The sequence below is a fragment of the Lissotriton vulgaris genome, chromosome 2_1 (assembly GCF_964263255.1).
Source record: "Lissotriton vulgaris chromosome 2_1, aLisVul1.2, whole genome shotgun sequence".
NCBI classification, from domain to species: domain Eukaryota; kingdom Metazoa; phylum Chordata; class Amphibia; order Caudata; family Salamandridae; genus Lissotriton; species Lissotriton vulgaris.
Genome location: NC_141687.1, coordinates 388,437,146 through 388,456,966, shown reverse-complemented (window position 1 = coordinate 388,456,966; position 19,821 = coordinate 388,437,146). Strand labels below are relative to the sequence as shown.

The window sequence follows — 19,821 nt, the reverse complement described above, 5'->3', positions numbered from 1 at the left end:
CGTGCGTAATATACTGATGCTTATCCCCCCCCCCATGCCACAATATAGTACCTCACATGTACGGAGTCTCTGAATGATTCACTGTCTCCGCCTTGTACGGGCACTCGTCGTTATCAGGTGGTCTCCTTCTCCTACCTCCTCCGTCTACCCCTCTATGTGTCGCCTCCTATTTGCCCCACCTCTAGGCCATGGTATTGTCTCAATTTACTCCATATCCTTCGGAATTTTTTGGGACAGCCTCTAGCTTTGTATGTCACTCGTTCTGCTGCCATATAGAGGTCCAGATCTCTCCTCCATTCCTCTATCTCTGGCCGCTCCACCACCCCCCAATATTTCGCAATGTCCCTTTTCGCTACCACCAGTGCCAACACCAGGAAAATGATATGTGGGCGTGGCAGGTCTACTTCGGTCACCATTCCTAGTAGCGCCAGTTTCGGGTCTAGTGTTAGCTCTATTCCCAGCACCTCCCCCAATTCCGTGAAGATGTGAGTCCAATACGTTTGAATCTTTTCACAGGACCATATAGTGTGGTAAAAATCTCCCTGCTCAGAATTGCACCGAAGACACGTGGCGTCTGCTATCCTACCCATCTTGTGGAGACGCCTCCGATCGAAGTATGTCCTGTGCAGCACATTTAATTGGATCAGCCTCAGCCGTGACTTAATGGCCACTTCTCGGGGGTGCATCAGTATCAGCTCCCAGTCTAAGTCCTCTAGTTGCCCTACTTCCGCCTCCCATATACCTCTGAGTTTCGCCAAATTTCCCAAGATATTGTTTGTGAGGGTTTTATACGTGAGAGACACTGCCTGGTGTACCATCTGCTCCTGTAGGAGTCTCCCTTCTAGAGGTGAATATTCCGGTATGTCCTGTAGTGATATCTGCTGCGCATTCCAGGCATGTACTAGCTGTATGTGTTTATATCGTTGTGTGTGGTGTAATCCAAACTCTGTCTGCAGCATCGCGAATGTCTTCAGCTCACCTTTACTAATCACATCCCCAATAGTAGAGATCCCTATGTCATCCCATCTTTGGAAGCCTTTCAGTTTTTGGAGTTCCGTGAACCATTTGCAGTGCCATAGTGGTGTCTGACGTGTTGGCCTCCCTTCCCACCCCGTGGATCTCGTGGCTCGGGTCCATGCTCGAATCGTAATCATAGTAGCGGGCAAGAGCGTTCTCCCTGCCTTTCCCCCATACAGATAGTGAAGTACATTATGCGCGGACAATTTATGCCTTTCTAATGCATATGTCGGGTGGTCCGCAGGTACGTGTAACCAGTCATTAATGGGGGTCAGGTGTTCCGCCCAATAGTATGCCTCCAAGTTCGGTAATTAAATCCCTCCACTATATTGATGTCGTTGGAGTGCCTGGAGCGCAATGCGTGGTTGTTTGCCTAGCCATAGGTATGATCGCAGGTCTGCGTGGATTCTGGCGATAGTGTTAGTCGGGAGCGGATAGTACTCATTTTGAAGTGCGTAGAGGAATTTGGGTAGGGTAATCATCTTATACATCGCCGCCCTTCCCAGTAGGGTGAGCGGCAACTGTCTCCATCTCGTCATGTCTTCTACTGCCTCTTTCATTATTCGTTCCACATTTCATTGGAACGAGAGTTTTTTGTCCAGAGTGACATAGATCCCAAGGTACTGGAACCCCTCCGAGGTGGTGAGTAGACGGTCCGCCAACGCTACTCCCTGTACTGCTCCCCGCGGCGTATACAAGACTGATTTATGCCAGTTGATGGTGTGGCCTGCCATCGCCCCGAAGCCCTCTAACTCCCTGAACAACTTCCCTACGGAGACCTCGGGGTTCGTAACATACAACAGTACATCGTCGGCATATAATGAAACTTTTTCCTGAGTATCCCCTGACTCATTACACGTGAAGCCATGGATCTCTGGGTTCTGTCGAATTTTGGCCGCCAGTATTTTTATGGTGAGAGTGAAGAGCAGAGGGGACAGCGGGCATCCTTGTCTGGTGCCCCGCTCCACACGGAATTCGCGTGATAGGCACCCATTCACACGTACCCGCGCCTTCGGTGCCGCGTATAGCAGCCCTATCCATTTCTGAAAGTGTGGACCAAAGCCAAACCGCCGCAACACTGCCATGAGAAAAGGCCAATGTACCGCGTCGAACGCTTTTTCAGCGTCCAAGGACAGGAACCAGTGCGGCTCCGTCCTATCTTGTATTTCTTGAAGCCAGTTGTGTGTCCGTCGGAGGTTGAGCTTTGTCGCTCTATCCGGCAAAAATCCGGATTGGTCTGTGTGTATAAGGTCTGGAACAACTGTCCGTAGGCGCGCCGCTAGAATTGTGGCCAGTACTTTCACCTCCATATTCAGGAGTGAGATGGGGCGGTACGAGGCACAATCCTCCTCCGGCTTGCCCTGTTTGTATATCGGCACTATGGTTGCCAATGCTAGATCGCGTGGGAGTCTCCCTATCTCGTAGGCTTCAACATATAGAGCCAACAGGTGAGGCGTCAATAGGTCGGCCGTCTTTTTAAAGAATTCTGCCGGGAACCCGTTGTGCCCAGGTGTTTTCCCCGTTTTTAATTTATTTATGGCTGTGGAGATCTCCTCCAGTGTGATTCCCGCCTCTAGTGGGGTGCTGAGTCCTTCATCTAATACTGGGATATCCAGATATTCCATATATTGTAGGGCCTCGTCTACTGACCCGAGGTCTCTGCCTCTATAGAAGTTCTCATAGTGAAGTGCGAAGGCTTCTGCTATGCCCCTGTCTGTAGTTTCCATGCCTCCCCCATCTTTCCTGATTCTTTCCACCCACCTTGCGGCTCGTTCTTTCCTGCTAAGCCATGCCAGGAGCTTGCCTGACTTGTCGCCTACATCATATAGGCGGTGTAACGTTGCTAGGGCTTGCGTCTTTGCCTCATTAGAGACCATTTCCCTATACTCCCTTTGTTTGTCATGCAACTGCCGTAGTATACCTTCCCCTTGGTTTACAAGGTAGTGCCTTTCTAGAGTCAGGATTTCAAGTTCTAACGCTGTTGCCTCCCTGTGCTGTTTGCTTCGCTCGTCTCTCAGTCTCCCTCTAAGTCTATCTCTCAACACAGGCTTCATGGCCTCCCAGAAGATAATGTTAGAGTCCACTGAACCCTTGTTCTCCGCTACGTATACTTTTATGTCTGCCCTCAAACCCCGCACTATCTCAGGGGTTTGAATATCCCAGGCTGCCAAGTGCCATTCCGTCTCACGTCTTTCCGTGTTCTTCCCTAATATCGCATATAGGGGCGAGTGATCTGATATTCCCCTTGCCTTGTACGTGAGCTCATCTCCCTCTGACAGGTACTGCCTTGCAACAAAAATGTAGTCTAGCCTGGAGAAGGTTTTATGGGCCCCTGAGTAAAAGGAGAACGTCTCTTGCGTTGGGTGTCGCCATCGCCACGCGTCAGTGAGTCCCATGTCTGCCACGTATTTGGCAAGGGCTGTTTGCGTCCCCCCTCTGCGTGTTGCTCCGAACGATCTAATTCTTCCGACATGACGTCATTGAAGTCCCCCCCCCACTATTTGCATCGTGTCCGCCGTTTCCAGTAGGATGGATGCTACCTCTCTGAGCGTGCGTGGTTGGAGTTTTGGCGGGGCATATACAGAGATAACTGTGATGCGTGTTCTGCTCCACGATCCCTGTACTCCCACATATGTACCCTGCGGATCACTCCATGTGCGTGTTACGGTAAAGGGGTGCGTTTTGTTAATCAGTATTGCGGCTCCCCTGGCGCCCGACGTGTAGCCCGCGTGATTCAAGACTTTATACCTCCCCCTCGCTATGAATGTACATTTTCCCGCCCTAAGGTGAGTTTCTTGCAGGAGGATGAGGTCCGGGGCGGTCCTCTTTATGTACAAATTCACCAATCCCCTCTTTATTTCGGACCCCAGACCATTAACATTCCAAGTCAAAATGGAGATCCCCTTGTGTATTCTTTCTGTGGTTGTTAGTGTACCTGCCATACTGTGTAGGTCTTCTGGAGGTCAGTAGGAGACCATAGCGGCTGTGAGTGACAACGTTGATTCTCATTCTTCTGACTGTGTCTCACCGTGCGATCCCATGTCCAACCCCCCCCCAAACTCCCCCAACTTGTTGAAACTCCCCTGTGCCCTCTCCAGCCCCCCACCCCACCTCTCTCCCCCTCCAGACTCGTCCCTATCAAGGTTCAAGCTGTCAGTAGAAGTCGGTCTGTCATCCCCCCACTCCCTCCCACTATAGAATTATGACCCGCAAGAGCCGCCTATATAGTCCTGTGGTGTATCCCCCCCGTCGGGCTTGTACCCCCGACAAGGGTATGTACCACTCCTGGGCTCGTGTCAAGACTGTGAAAGAACTGTTATAGCTAACAAGTAAACTATACCTGAAAACACAAAAAGGTTTAACGAAAGAAAAAGAAACAACAACTAAAAGGGTGTTGGCCACTTGCGTGTCACGTCCGTGTCCCGGCCGACAATCAAATCATCCACTTCTTCCAGGTTCACAAGTGTGAGTCTTGTGTAGTCGGTACTGTGCTGCAGTTTTTGTCGGATACGTCCTGTTCCAACTGCCGGATCTCTGTTTCCAGTGGGTGTAAGGAGCGCTGGTCACTGTCTGACACCTCGTCCTCCACATCCGAGTCCCTGAGGCGTTCCCCTTCTCCTTCCGAACAAGCCTGGTCCCGTGACCCCTCCTGTGGCATGTGTGCCGTTCTCGACGTCCCCGGTGATTCGGATCTACCCCTCCTGGAACCTGCCGATGTGCGTGAACGGTACGGGGTCCCTGTGTATCTCGAGTACAGTCTCCTGGATCTCCTCCTCTGCTGTTTTGGCGAGCCCCACCGTGCCTTTTCCCGTGCTGCCCTCACCAGCTCCTCTCTCCCTGCTGTTTCCCGGCCATTGAAGATCGGTCTCTCCTCCAGCCATTGCCATGCATCCTCCGGATGGCTGAAGAAGTGCGCCTTATCCTTGTAGATGACTTTGAGTTTTGCCGGGAAGAGCAACATATATGTAATGTTCAATGATCTCAATTTGACTTTCACCGAGTCAAAGGAGCGCAGCTGCTTCTGGACCTCCTGACTATAGTCCGGAAAAATCATTATGTTGGTGTTCTCCATTCGGATTTCGCCCATCTTCCTCGCTTCCTGCAATATTAAGTCTCTGTCAGCGAAGTTTAGGAAGCGCGCGATTACTGGCCTGGGTCTTGCCCCCTCCGGAGGTTTCGCGAGGAGTGCCCTGTGTGCTCTTTCGATCACAAAGCAGGAGGAAAAACGGGCTCCTGGGAAGGTGTCCGTGAGCCACTTGTGCAAGAATAACGTCATATTATTCCCCTCGATTCCCTCTCTAAATCCAACGAATCGGAGGTTATTTCGTCTTGCGCTGTTTTCGGCGTCATCCACCTTCCAGAGCAGCTGTCTGTGTGACGCCTGAAGCTCCGCCATTTCTCTTCGAAGTGTCGTGATCGAGTCCTCAGCCTCTCCAATGCGTGTTTCAGTCTCAGTCACACTGGCGGAGAGGTTCTTGAAATCTTGGCGCAGGAGTGTGACCTCCGCGCCCACTTCCCCAATTTTGCCCTCCAACACTGATCGGGATTCCTGTATGTCCGATCTCGACGCCTGGATTGCTGCAAGTAACCTGTCCGTGTCAGTGGCCCCCTCCGCTTCCGGGCCTGTGCTGTCTTTGGATGGCCTTGGCGCCGCGAAGAGATCCAGAGTGCCTTGTTTGGGATGCTTGGGTGGGGGGTCCCTCTTCCCCATCCTCACTGATCCAGTGGTGTGCCCAGCGATGGAGGATGCGGGCAGATTGGTTTTGGCTGCCTCCTCGTAGTGTGCCCAACAGGGATCTAGTGTATCCAGGCACTGCCTGCCTTATGTCAGATCTCCAGTAGCAATCCGTTACGGAGCAGCCCCACCGTTAGTATCTCTATATGACCGTCCAGGATGGTGAACTGGGTTGGCGCTCCTTTTCCCCCTCGTCTATCTGGTAGTGGATAGTCCCGCTGTGCGTCTGCTCGTGACCATCTGCGCTGCCTGTCAATCAATCAATCAATCAATCAATCAATCAATCAAAGACATTTATAGAGCGCACTACCTACCCGTAGGGTCTCGAGGCGCTTGGGGGGGGGGGGAGTGCCGCTACTGCTCGAACAGCCAGGTCTTGAGCTTCTTCCTGAAGGAGAGGTGGTCTTGGGTCAGGCGCAGGTCGGCCGGGAGGGAGTTCCAGGTCTTGGCGGCCAGGTAGGAGAAGGACCTTCCTCCTGTAGTGGCTCTGCGGATGCGTGGGACGGCGTCGAGGGCGTGGCTGGCGGATCGGAGGTGGCGTTTGGGGGCGTAGAAGTTGATTCGGTTGTTGAGGTAGCTCGGGCCTTGGTCGTGGAGAGCTTTGTGTGCGTGGGTAAGGAGGCGGAAGGTGATTCTCTTGTTGACCGGGAGCCAGTGCAGGTCTCTTAGGTGTCCGGAGATGTGGCTGTGTCGTGGGATGTCGAGGATGAGTCTGGCTGAGGCGTTCTGGATGCGCTGGAGTCTCTTCTGGATCTTGGCGGTGGTTCCGGCGTAGAGTGCGTTGCCGTAGTCCAGTCGGCTGGTGACGAGGGCCTGGGTGACGGTCTTCCTGGTCTCTGTGGGGATCCACCAGAAGATCTTCCGAAGCATGCGCAGGATGTTGAAGCACGACGAGGAGACGGCGTTGACTTGCATGGTCATGGAGAGGGAGGAGTCCAAGATGAAACCCAGGTTGCGTGTGTGGTCCGTCGGTTTGGGTGCGGTGCCCAGGGCGGGGGGCCACCAGGAGTCGTCCCAGGCGGAGGGCGAGGAGCCCAGGATGAGGACCTCCGTCTTCTCTGTGTTCAGCTTCAGGCGGCTCGTCGTCATCCGCTCGGCTACCTCTCTCATCCCTTCGTGCAGGTTGGCTCTGGCGGCGGCGGGGTCGTTGGTCAGGGAGAGGATCAGCTGGGTGTCGTCGGCGTAGGAGATTATGTTGAGGTTGTGTTGGCGTGCGATGGCCGCGAGGGGGCTCATGTAGACGTTGAAGAGAGTCGGGCTCAGTGAGGATCCTTGAGGGACGCCGCAGATGACTTTGGTGGCCTCTGACTTGTACGGTGGTAGGCGGACTCTTTGTGTTCTTCCGTCGAGAAAGGAGACGATCCATTCCAGTGCCTTCTCCTGGATTCCGACGTTGCTGAGGCGCTGCACTAGGGTGCGGTGCCAGACCGTGTCGAAAGCCGCGGAGAGGTCTAGGAGGATGAGGGCCGCTGTTTCCCCGTTGTCCATCAGGGCTCGGATGTCGTCAGTGGCGGCGATGAGGGCGGTCTCGGTGCTGTGGTTGGCACGGAATCCGGACTGCGATGGGTCGAGGGATCCATTTGTCTCGAGGAAGGTGGCCAGCTGTTTGTTGACGGTCTTCTCGATGACTTTGGCTGGAAACGGGAGTAGAGAGATGGGGCGGTAATTCTTGAGTTCGGTGGGGTCTGCAGTAGGTTTCTTCAGTAGAGCGCTGAGTTCGGCGTGCTTCCAGCTCTCGGGGAAGGTGGCGGTGTCGAATGAGGTGTTGATGATGTCCCGCAGGTGGGGTGCGATGACCGCGTCGGCTTTGTTGAAGACGTGGTGAGGGCAGGGGTCGGTCGGAGATCCGGAGTGGATGGAGTTCATCGTGTGGACGGTGTCTTCGGTGTTGACCGGGGTCCAGGCGCGGAGGGTGGTGGTGGGTGGCGATGCTGCGGTCGTGGCATGCGTCGGTTGAGTGCTGAAGCTGTAGTGTATGTCCGCGATCTTGTTGTGGAAGTAGGAGGCGAGGGAGTTGCAGAGGTCTTGCGAAGGGGTGATGTCGTTGTTTCCGGCGTTGGGGTTGGAGAGCTCTTTCACGATGTTGAAGAGTTCCTTGCAGTTGTGTGCGTTGTTGTCCAGTCGGTTTTTGAAAGCCGTTTTCTTGGCGATGCGGATCCGTTGGTGGTGTTTCCGGGTGGCGAGCTTGAGGGTGGTCCTGTTGTCCGACGTGGGTTCCCTTCTCCAGGCTTTCTCGAGGGCTCGGCAGTTCTTCTTGGAGCTCTTGAGTTCGTCGGTGAACCATGGGGCTCTCTTGCTGCCGGGTCTGCTGGGCGGGGTCCTCAGTGGGGCGAGTTTGTCCGCGCAGTTGCTGATCCACTTCGTGACGTTGTCGGCGGCCTGGCTGGGGTTCGCTGAGCTGGCCGGAGGGTGCTGGCTCAGGGAGGCGGCGAGCTGGTCGGCAGTGATCTTGTTCCAGCTTCTTCGGGCAACCTGTTGCTGGTGGTGGTAGGTCGTCGTTCTTCTGAAGGTGAAGTGGATGCAACTGTGATCTGTCCAGTGGAGTTCTGTGGCGTGGCTGAAGGCGATGTCTTTGCTGGATGAGAAGATGGCGTCGAGTGTGTGTCCGGCGAGGTGGGTGGGGGTGGACACCAGCTGCTTGAGTCCAAGGTTGGCGAGGTTGTCGAGCAGGGTGCTGGTGTTGCAGTCGTTGTTGTTCTCCAGGTGGAAGTTGAAGTCCCCCAGGAGGATGTAGTCAGCGGAGGGGAGGGCGTGCGGGCTGACGAAGTCGGCGATGTCCTCGCTGAATTGAGTGCGTGGTCCCGGAGGTCGGTAGATCAGGGTGCCTCTGAGGGTGGTCTTCGGGTCGGTGTGGATCTGGAAGTGCAGGTGTTCGGCGGAGGGTGGGGTGTTGTCGGTGCTGGTCGTGATGCGGATGGTGTTCTTGTGGATGATGGCGATGCCTCCTCCCACCTGGTTGGCGTTGCGGTCCTTCCGGGTGATCTTGTATCCTTCTGGGATGGCGATGGCGATGTCGGGCGCTGAGGAGGCGTTCATCCAGGTCTCCGTGATGAAGGCAACGTCAGGGGCTGTGGTGTCGAGGAGGTTCCAGAGTTCGATGGTGTGTCTGTGGACGGAGCGGGTGTTGAGCAGGATGCACTTGAGGTGGTTGCTGCTGGTGTTCGACATGGCAGGTGCTGGTGTCGGGCAGGTCCGGATGCAGGAGAACTTGCAGGTGTTGCAGCTGAAGGGTCCGTGGACGCGTCGTGGGGTGGCTCTGCAGCATCCTGGGACTCGGCCGGTGTTGAGTGCGATGAGGGTGGCGGCGGTGTACGTCAGGCGGGTCGGTCGGGGTCCTCGAGGGCCAGGGGTCCTGGCCCTGGGCGCGGTCCAGGCGCGGACGGGCGCAGACGGGCTTACCTTTGGCGCGCCTTCGGCGCACAATCGGCGTGCCTACTGCGCGTGACCGCTGCGCGTTCGCACGGTCGCCATATAAGGCGAAGTGCGCGGGTGGGCGGAGCAGCTGGGAGGCGGGAGCGGGGAGGGTACAGAAGAGAAAAAGGGGCGGGGTAAGCGGCGGTGGCGGGAAGCGGGGAGGGAGAGCCGAGGGCGACGAGGTAGGCGGGCAAACAGGAAGGAAAACGCTAACACGGGCACAAATTTACAAGAAAAAAGGCACAAATGAAGAGAAAAACAAGACCAAAAAACTAACAACAGTTAAGGCAACCGGCAGGCGAGCACGGACCACGCCGCTCGGAGGAGGGGGCGTGGTCAGCGGCAGCGAGGCGGGCAGCGAGGCAGTTAGGCAAGGCAATGGGGCACACGCAGTAGCTGGTGGCCGTGCGGCGTGGGGGTGTCCCACCACGCCTCAGTGCTGCTCTGTGCGGTGTGCGGCGTCGCCCCTCAAATGTAGCTGTGGTGGCCCCACTCTATGTAGTGGCACGTCTGGCGAGATTTCTATGGGTGCCCCCGCCTGCTCTGCCGCTGGTTGCAGTCTCAGCCCACCACCAGGCCCTTTGCCCTTGCTGTGTTCACGGTATCTCCTCCCCGGCGCTCCAACCTTGTGCTGTGCTACTCCTGCGCCTTCACAGGGCTTCCCCTCTCAGTGCCAGCGGTCTGATCAACAGTGTGGCCCCGGCGTGGTCAGAAGGCACCTCTCTCGGGTTCGCGTGGCTGCCGATGCGTGGCGGTCGCCAGTGCCGCCTGTGAGCTCACCTCCGTGGGTTGGCGGTGGGAGCGTGAGGAGTGAGGTTGGGGGGCGGGGGGGTATCTGCCACAGTACCCCCACGTTGCAAGGCTATCTCACCCCACTGCCTGTTTTTGTGTCCTCGGTTGCGTAGGGCCGCCTGGCCTCGTACAGCTCACTCACCGAGTGCGTCTGAGGTCGCGGCCGCCATGTTGGTGAAGGTGGGCTGCCTCCGAGCTCTCGGCGTCCGCGTCTCCCCCGCTCCGGCCGCACCCTGCGTACCTCTTCTGGGCCGTCGCTGTAGCAGGTGTGGGCAGGGAAACCCTGTCTCTCGCCGTGGGCACCGCAGGGCTCTCCTCCGGTCGTCAGTCGGGTGTAGCGGCCGCCATGGTGTGTAGGTGCGCCTCGAGTCTCGGTGGCCCCCGCTGCTCCCGGTCCACTCAGCTCGTGGCCCGGCGTCCCTCTCTGGCTCAGATGAAGAAGCTGTCCAACAGGGCGCCTCCGACTCCCGTCCCTCTGCAGTGCGCTCCCATGCCGCCGTCGCTTCACCGGAGTGCCTTCGCTACGGTTCGAGTCTTCGCCCGGCGGGCGGTCTTGAGGGCACCAGGGCTTGTATGGCACTCCGGGCTCGTCTGGTGTCAGCGCCCGTTTGCGCCTCTCTACTCACAGGTAATCTATTGTGCCCAGTGGGATGTGTTGCTCTGTCCCGGACCTTTCACCGAGCCGCCATCTTGTCCGGCCGTTACTCCCTCACCACGGGCGCCGTGTCTAGTTCGGCAGAACTCACTCTGGAGGCTCCGGTTTCGGACTTTGGCACGCTCGTCCCTCTCCAGGCGTCCCCCAACAGCCCGTGGGTGATTTTTAGCTAGTGGTGATATGTAGTTTGTCGGATATGTAGACGTCGGCCGGGAGCTCCCGGGAGACACGTCTAGTCCTGCATGCTACTGGCCACGCACCAAATTACATGAAGACTTGACCCAACTGGAGGTTGACGGTGTTTGGGAGAAACTTGGTAAGAGGTTCTCCTCTCTAGGTCAATGGTTTTCTAACTTTGTAAGTAGCCTATTAGGTAAAAAAATAGTGCCATTCGTTTCAGTAGCCACAGTAGCCTTAATAATAATAATGGCATATAAATGTTGCAAGCGTAAGAGTGGTCCAAAGAAAGCGATAAAATCAAAGAATCAATGAAGAGAAAAAGAGAAGAGATAGAATTAGAAGATATGAAAGGAGAATACTATGATATGATTAAAAATTTAGACAAAAGTTCCACAAAAAGAGAGAAGAGTACTGAGTTTTAAATAAATGAAGATGGCACTCGGTATGGTAGGTATTTGATGATGGTTCCAGAAAGCCATCAGAGGTCGATTGATGGAGCAGGGGTTCGCAACAAGAAACCTGCTCAAATTAACACCCAGATAATACATACTATCAGTAAGTAGTAATCGAAACTAATGTGCACCTTACACAAACACGAGGGAAATAGCTTTGCGCATGTATGCACTAATGTGACATAATATATGAAAGAACTAAAACGTATTTGCAGTGTGCTTTGAAGGAAATGGAAAATAATGCATGACTAGGCCGCATGTGCATTTCGCAGTTTGCAGGTTGCATCATGCTTTGGAATAATAAACAATACTGCTTTTTGCTTGAAGCTTATGCTACTTTTTCTTTCAGCTTCGTTTGAGCCATTGGGTTTTGTTGTTCATGACAACTCATCACACGCACACACCATCAACGTCAACAGAGGACATTTCACCATGCGCAAGCCACATCTTCCTATCTTAGCTCTAGGGAGCTGCCTCGCCTGGGACCCAGGCCCCCAAGACCTACTTATCCCCATGCCAACTGCTCCTCAGATGCCCACTCACAGTAGATCCCTTCACGTCTTGTCGTGGAACGTAAATCATTTGCTAGACCGTATTAAACGTGCAGCAGTCTTTAGGAGTGCCCAACGCCTGACGTCCTCCTCCTTCAGGAGACACATCTCCTCGTAACCCACTGCTCCTTTCTCACCCAATATGAGTTTGACAGGGTCTGGCATTACGGTTTCGCGAGCGGCTCCCGGGCGTGGCATACTGACTTGAAGAGGTCTCCCCTGATTCTATTTCGGTGAACCCCCACCATCACCTAGGCCGATGGGGTGGATTTCTATAGACCGTTAGGTTTGTATCATTCTGACTCATTCTTGCAAATTACTTGCACATGTATTTTCTCTCTGAAACTTTTGTCTCTTCACCTATCCACTCCGTCATAGGTTCAGTGATATGTAATATTTTAGATGGAACTATTGTCTCTTCATCTATCCCCTCCGTTAGGTATGTTTTGTTTCGCATTTGTTTTTGCTGAAACTTTTGTCTCTTAATCTATCCACTCCTTCATGCATAATGTCATTGCCTGTCTGATGAGTTTGTATTCATTTTAAGTTGCTGATGTTTTTCTCTCCCTGTGTGAGCTTCATTATTTCCATTTTGTGACTGTATGCATTGAGCATTTGCAATAATTTTGAGATAAAGCTTTATTAACTTTACAGAGAGTCTGTGATTATTTAGCTGATTGAATAGTTAGAGAGTAATATCATTACCACCAACTATTCAACCAATTGGTTCATCAACCAGGTAGAAGGAAAGTTGAAGTATAAGTTAGATAAGTATTTTACAACGTCACACATGAATTCTAGAGGTATAAGAAAAACGTATATAAATTGCGCCCAGCACATCAGGGAAGTGGGTGAATGTGTATGGGCCATTGTTCTGTGATATTATTGAGTATTGATCCCTGATCAGGTATTAGCCATGAGTCGGATCATTTGTAAACATTAAGAATAAAAATTGAAGATCCAGAGCAAAATTATAACCAAATCGTAGTCAGATATTTGTTGCAGCAGGATATTAGAATTAGTTTAGAATAAGTCAGATTTTAAAAAAAACACTGCAGTAGTAGAAACACGCGAAGAGATTCTATTTTCATATAATTACCTAAAACGGGGAAAATAAACATGTTGCAATAAATATCTGCTTTCTGTTTATCTAGAAAAACAGAGCAGAAGGAGGAAAAATCATGTTTTGAGTTTCGTTTTTTTAAAGCATAGCTTTAATTATGAACTATCAGCTCCCCCTGTGGCTGGCTCTGGCAGCAGGCATTGTGTTAGTTATTACATTGATCGCTTACATAATTTTTTTTATTACATGTGACCAGAGACATCACAAGTCACCTGTAAAAAGGGAAATAAAGACCACTTTTACAAAAAGATTGTAGGTTCCCACATATTATAAGTAGAAATGTACTATTATTAACTCCACATCTACTTACCTAAATGTACTATGAGATATAAGGATTAGGTCATTGTTGTGTTATTATTGTCATGCAATATGATGCTAGTAATATAGTGAGGATATACTGGTAACATGTGAAGGTATTACCTCAATTGTAAAGATGGCAGGATGAAGATCTTCATAGGTGATGACCACTTTCGCAGCTGCCAGTTTCGCATGATCCTGTGTATCTGCCACCACAGCTGCAACTGCTTGACCCACACAGACCACCTAAAACAGGGGACAAAAGCGAAACACTAACAGTTATTTGCCTGACTGATTTCCCCCAAATTAACCATGTGTCAGCTGGGATGGCTTTCTACAAATGCTGTCAGAGGCAAGACCACAACTGGGTTCCTCATTCACCAGCATGAATTGTGCATGGATTTGGCACAGCAAGCCCCATGCTGGGCAGAGAAACAGCATTTCCTCTCATCCACTTGTGCCTGGTGCTGTGTGGGGGTTAGCGCTGTACAGACTAGGGATGATCCAGATCCCACATAGAGAAAGACATACTTTTAAGCCAGAAGCCAACACGCTATAAATATTATCTTATATGGCAGCACTTCCTGCTTCCAATCTGGAGTATTGTAAATAATGGATATTAGTGGTATTTATCAGTGTTCATACAGTTACTGGAGTTATCAATAAGGGTGAAATCTATGATGGAAGGTTTGAAACTTCATGTAATAGTTTGGAGGACTGATGTGCCTACTGCTGAACATTGCACGTAACTTGTAGGTCTCCGATTTATTCTAGGTATGAAGGGGCAGTGGGTTAATGTGGTTGTTGCAGACACCTTGTGTAACCAGTATGGGATAGGATATACCGTAGTAAGGCAGCTCAGACAACTGCATATAACCTGCAAACGATCTTAAGGTATCATAATGATATTTTTGTTCAGCAATTTTATTAAGGTTTTAAAATGAATTAACAGCGTCAAAGAGATTAATCAAATCATAAGACACTAGAGGTTTCATAATTCTGAGGTTAGTAAAATGCATCCTGTTTGGTGGTCTTAGAGCGTATTGGTAATTGCATTATAACACAGTTCTGTTTTCAAATTGGCAGGAGTCAGCCAGTTGAGCGCTTGCTGCAGTCACTTCATTGATCTGCAGGTCACAGATGTGAAGCTGCTCCATCCATGTGAGGTGAAGTAGGTGTTACTATTACCTGGTGTAATCGTGTTAGTTTTAGCCCATACAAAGGATAATAGAGACACCTTTTATTTAGAGTGCTTTGAAACATGACAAATGTGCTGTATAAAGAAAGACAAAAAACAATTTGATGGACAGAATGTAGATCAATGTCTTACATTCACCCCAGTACAAGGATCTGGGCCTAAATCCATCGTTTTTTGCACTCCACACCACCCTGGGTCAGATAATGGCTTTATGCAAATCAGCTCTGACCCTGTGCCCCATGGGAACAGTCCAGTCCGAACTACAACAGCCATATCTTTCCCAGACCGGAATCAAGCATCCGAGGACCGGACCGGTTTCGAGGTAACACCTCTCATCAGCCCGGCTAGCTTGACTCCAGTGGTGTGGAGGCTCTGGGACCCACGTCTGAGCTACCCCAGTACACTCAGGGAGAAAATTACAAAAAACAATTTGATGGACAGAATGTAGATCAATGTCTTACATTCACCCCAGTACAAGGATCTGGGCCTAAATCCATCGTTTTTTGCACTCCACACCACCCTGGGTCAGATAATGGCTTTATGCAAATCAGCTCTGACCCTGTGCCCCATGGGACCAGTCCAGTCCGAACTACAACAGCCATATCTTTCCCAGACCGGAATCAAGCATCCGAGGACGTATAAGTATAAAGAAAGACAACCTTTCAAATATTTTTGTCTTTTGGGTATGCATGACTTGACATGGGGTGTTTTTGTTCCTCTGGTGGGCTTCTCTGCCCAGATAAGGAGAGAGATTCTAGCTGTCCTGTCACTTTGACCTCTCACACTTGGTGCCAGCCCAACAATACTCCTGACAAAGAGACTTGTGATTGTCCATGAACTTGGTCATTTGAAGCCAGGCACATGAGTGGGATAAAGCTCCTCCACAGCACATACACTGAATTTGTGTGTGCCGTTGCATGTGTCCATGTGTTGGTCCTCTCCACTGGGACTGGTTTTGTGGAGTGGAGCCAAACTGAATGCAACATAAGAAGAAATGCTGCAACCACCCTAAACAAAGTGAAATAATGAATGCTTGAATTAATCTCAGTCTCTGGCAATCACATGGCGCAGCATCCCAGTCCATCGTTTTTCACCCACTGTGTCACTAGAAATAGAAACCAGGAATATTCAGTTTTATCATTTTGAATCAACTAGAGGAGAGGGCCCTACCTGGTAGTTCAGGCCAGACTGTTGTGAGTGAAGCAGGACCAAGATTGATTTCCCAATGGCATGTCACTTTCAAGAGTGGCATAGTTGGTCAAAGAAGAAGGACTGGAATGTGGATCAAGTGATCATCATGGTCTGAGATGACTTCAAGAATCCCATCCATCACTTTGTTGTTTGTTACAGTAGATGCCCTCAGTGTGACCAGTATGCCCAGACGTGGGTCCAGTGCCCATTATGCCTCAGGACTGCTTATTATTGATGGGGCCTAGATTTACCGATTCTGGATTGGGCTGTGTGTGATCCTGTCTGGAGTGGGCCGGATTGTTCCTATTGGGGAATTAACAAGATTGTTTTGAATATGGAAGGTCTGTCTCTAGAGCTGCCAAGTCAGCAAAAAGTATGGACTAAAATGGACTGTGAAGAGGAGGAATACGACTTGGGGAAATGAAGATTACTGTTAAGTAATTGAAGCATTCCCTTGCTGATCTATCCAAATTGGTACTTTTACCCGTTAAACAAGAATATTCTTTTTTAACCTGCTAAAAATGAAACAAAAAATATATAAACTATAAAATTTTCAGAGTCGCTTACCGATCTATCCGTCCAAAAATACTCAAAACAACATATTAGATTCCTTCACCATACCATACCGGCAGATTTGTAGAATTTCCCCAAGGGACTTACAATGATGCATCTTACAGCCCGAATTTTGTTCACAACGATTCACCTAGGTCTCCAACCAGTAGCTCGTGAGCTACTTTAGCTCTCAAGCTACCTCTGAGCAGCTCCCCTGTGCGCAGCACAGCTTACTAAATAAGAAAGCTTTTGCTTGGTTGAATTAATATGCAAATAGCAACATTTAGATTATACAACACTAATAATATTAGTAGATCTCAATGCATTTAATTGAATATGAGTAGCTCTCATTACAGAAAAGGTTGGAGACTGCCCACAATGCTTCCCTCCCCCTTATCTGCAAACCTTTTTAGGTCTCGACTGGCGTTGCAGCGCGAAAGCGCTGTCGCCAGCGAGACCTATTGTGAGTGTCTTGCCTCCCAAGAGGTACAGGGCGGGGCACGAGTGGTGATTAGGGTCTGTGGACGCGCACGTACAGCCACGTGCACATCTCCTGTCCTGCTTCCCACATGCAGCTTCACTTTCGCCCCATCGGCTACTGGCAGCGTTACTTGTTACTTTTGAAGCATTCCTGAGCAGAACACAAGAAGCTGTGGGGACACACTGCACAAATGGTCAACAGTTTGGCACACAACACTAGGGTACTGCACCGAAAACACGGGGTGGCAAAATAAAGGAGAGCACCGCGCCACCTCAACGCAAACTAGCAGACCCCCGCACACTCCTTACCGACTCCTCCGGAGACCCTCAGCCTCGTCCTAGCAACCGCCCAGGCCGCCGATGTCACAATCAGCGACGTCTTGCGTTAAAAAGCACAGACCTCCATCAGTTCACTCCTGCCTTTAAACAAACATCCACTGGCTGGAGAATAAGCCAGAATGAGGCTTGCAACGCGCTGACGTCGTACAGCCCATGTGATTATGTTGGTCCACAAAGAGGCTTGTAACGTGCGGTGTCATTCTCTCCAGAGGAGATCTCTACTCGCTCTAGTCTCTCAGACCTTCTAACGAGAGGCTTGGAACGCACAATATCGTCTTTCCTCGTGACTCCTATGGAATTATTATGATTCAGAGTTTGGGGGTGCAAAGGCAAAATGTCTAAGAATCCAAAAGAAACAGGCAAAGTTCTCGTAGACCTAGACTATTTTTTTTCCATGCAACATATGTATTCGTTTATTTAGGTGTTGTGTACAGTACAAAAGAATCAAAATAAATTGCAAGGTTGGCGCAAGGGTCGGATTGGGATTAAAAATCGGCCCGGGGACGCTAAACGAAGTGGCCCACATATGTATATTGCCTTTCCGCAAACCACTGCCTCTGTGAAATGTGTTTTTTGTTTGTTTTTGTTTTTAAAACCTAAATAAAAGGCATTGTTATTTACAATGCCAATAGCTTTAACTTGCATAAATCCGAGACCTATTGCATTGCAAATGCTTGTGTCAAATTAATTTACCAAGTGCATTTAGGTTCCCAGTGGTAGTGACACAAAACGCTGCATGGCTTCCGATGGTGGTGATTGGAAGACATAATCACCACGATTCCAGTGGTTGCCCATTGCATGTCAATGGGATGCTGGTTTTCATGCCTCTGTAATTAACGAGGCTGCATTGTGCAGGAAAATCAAACACACAAAAAAGTAATGGGAGGGGCTCGGCTCCCCGTGTTCAACAGTGTGATCTGAGGGGCCACGGAGGGGAGTTCTGACAGCTGCTGCTGCGGTTTTGTATGGACACCACAGGCTCCCGTAGGGGCAACACGTCGTCTCTGTCCTCGCCCCCACGCACTGCCTCTCTCCAGAATGTTGATGTTGATGTTGATGTTGGGGGTTTTTATATAGCGCACTGTCACTCCAGGGAGCGTCCTGGCGCTGCGACTTCATTGCTAGTAGATTAGCAGGGTTTTTAGCTGAATTATAGATGTTATATGTAGTTTAGACAAGAGATTTGCAAGTTGATTCGGCTAATCCTTAAATCCATGTTTTTAAAGATTTTTTAAAGATCTGTTCTGATGTAATTAAGCGAAGGTAAGCAGGGAGTGTGTTCCAGGCTTTGGCTCCTAGAACTGCCAGTGATTTTCCACCCTTGGTGGCAAGTCTGAACTTGGGGACAGTCATCAAATTAGCCGTGGCTGACCTGAGTTCTCTAGTGGGGTGGTATCTGTGAAAATTTGTTGGACAAATATTTTGGACCGCGCTTGTGGAAAGATCTAAATGTAATCACGAGCTGAATCAATAGAACCTACAGGGGTGCAGGCTGGGTCATACCTAGTCCCGGTGTCAGCGCTCCCTCTTGTAGATACCACAACCCTTCTGCCACAGCCTATCCAACAGGCACAGGCACAGGCACTAGATAACATACTTGGCGAGAATAGTATGGAGGCCCCACTGCTCATCCCTGACTCTGACCCTGGCGAAGCAGGGGCTAATAAAGTGATCCAAAATCTGACGGTGCCCCCCCCGGTTCCCAGATGCCCTGGACACCTGAAGCAGGAGGGGAAGACTTTTACTCCGTGTCAGACAGCACTCCAAATTCTTCCATCGAAGATGGCTCTGAGGAATCCAGCGAGAGGGACAGCGAGGTTTCACTCCAAGACACAGGCACGGTGCAGCGATCTAAAAAGCCCACAACCAAAAATAAACGCCGCAGTCAGCTAAAGTGGGATTATTCCGACTCTCAGGTATCATACCCCTTTGAAGAAGACGATTTAAACTCTACTCAATGGGGAAGTACCAGCAACCTTCAAGCCGACACCTCTGAACCTTCTCTAGCTGCCATTCTGACTTCCATCAAGGAGTTCCACGAAGAAGTCCGGGCGGATAACCGCATTGCTAAAAATGCTGCCAAAAAGCTGCAGGGTGGGCTGAGGCGGTTGAACAAAACCTGTGCAGACATTAGTGACCCGGTCACAATGGTAGAGGCACGAACAGAACACTTGGAAACTGAAGCCCTAGCTACCAAACAGCAGGGGGAGTCTAATACCGCCTGCATGATGGATCTGATGACAAAGATTGAGGAGCAGGAAAACCGCCAGCGCCGGAACAACCTCCGCCTACTTGGTATTCCGGAGGGGAAGGAGGGGGACGACCCCAGGCTCTTCATAGTTAAATTACTAAAGGATTCCTTTCCAGACCATCCGGGATGGGATTGGGACCATGAAGTTCAGAGGGCGCACCGGTTCCCTTTTCATCAAAAGCGACAACACAGCGGTGGCAACTCGTCAGGAGGGCAACCTAGGGTATTTCTCGTGTACTTTGGGAATTTCCTCCTTAGACAGATGATTTATGACCAGGCCCGCTTTAACTCCAAAAAAGGTGCAAATGGCGTAACTTTCTTCGTGAAACCAGATTTTTGCCATCAGACTGTCGAGAGGAGATGGCGAATGAGACAGCTAATCTCCCCTTTCCAACAGCTGGGGGCGGAAGTGTATCTTATGGTCCCCTCAAGGCTCAAAGTAATCCTAAACGGGAGCACCAAGGTTTTTCTCTCTGAGATTAAAGCGGGGGAATATTTGGAGGAACTGAAACTCAGGAAGAAGTAACATTTGTACACTCTGTCCAATGAGTTAAACTAGACCTAAGCCGAACCCTCTTTGACCCTGACTGTGGC

At 50.8% G+C, this 19,821-nt stretch overlaps 1 protein-coding gene across 1 annotated transcript in view; it reads right to left on the bottom strand.

Annotated features, from left to right (window-relative positions):
• LOC147730418 (aldehyde oxidase 1-like) overlaps positions 1 to 19,821 on the bottom strand; it is a gene marked incomplete at its 5' end in the record, with an annotated part of 524,934 nt that overhangs the window by 255,923 nt on the left and 249,190 nt on the right. Inside the window, one exon of the mRNA XM_086954065.1 lies at positions 13,340 to 13,462. Within this exon, the coding sequence (XP_086810191.1) occupies positions 13,340 to 13,462 (123 nt within the window). The remainder of the gene's footprint in view (positions 1 to 13,339; positions 13,463 to 19,821) is intronic.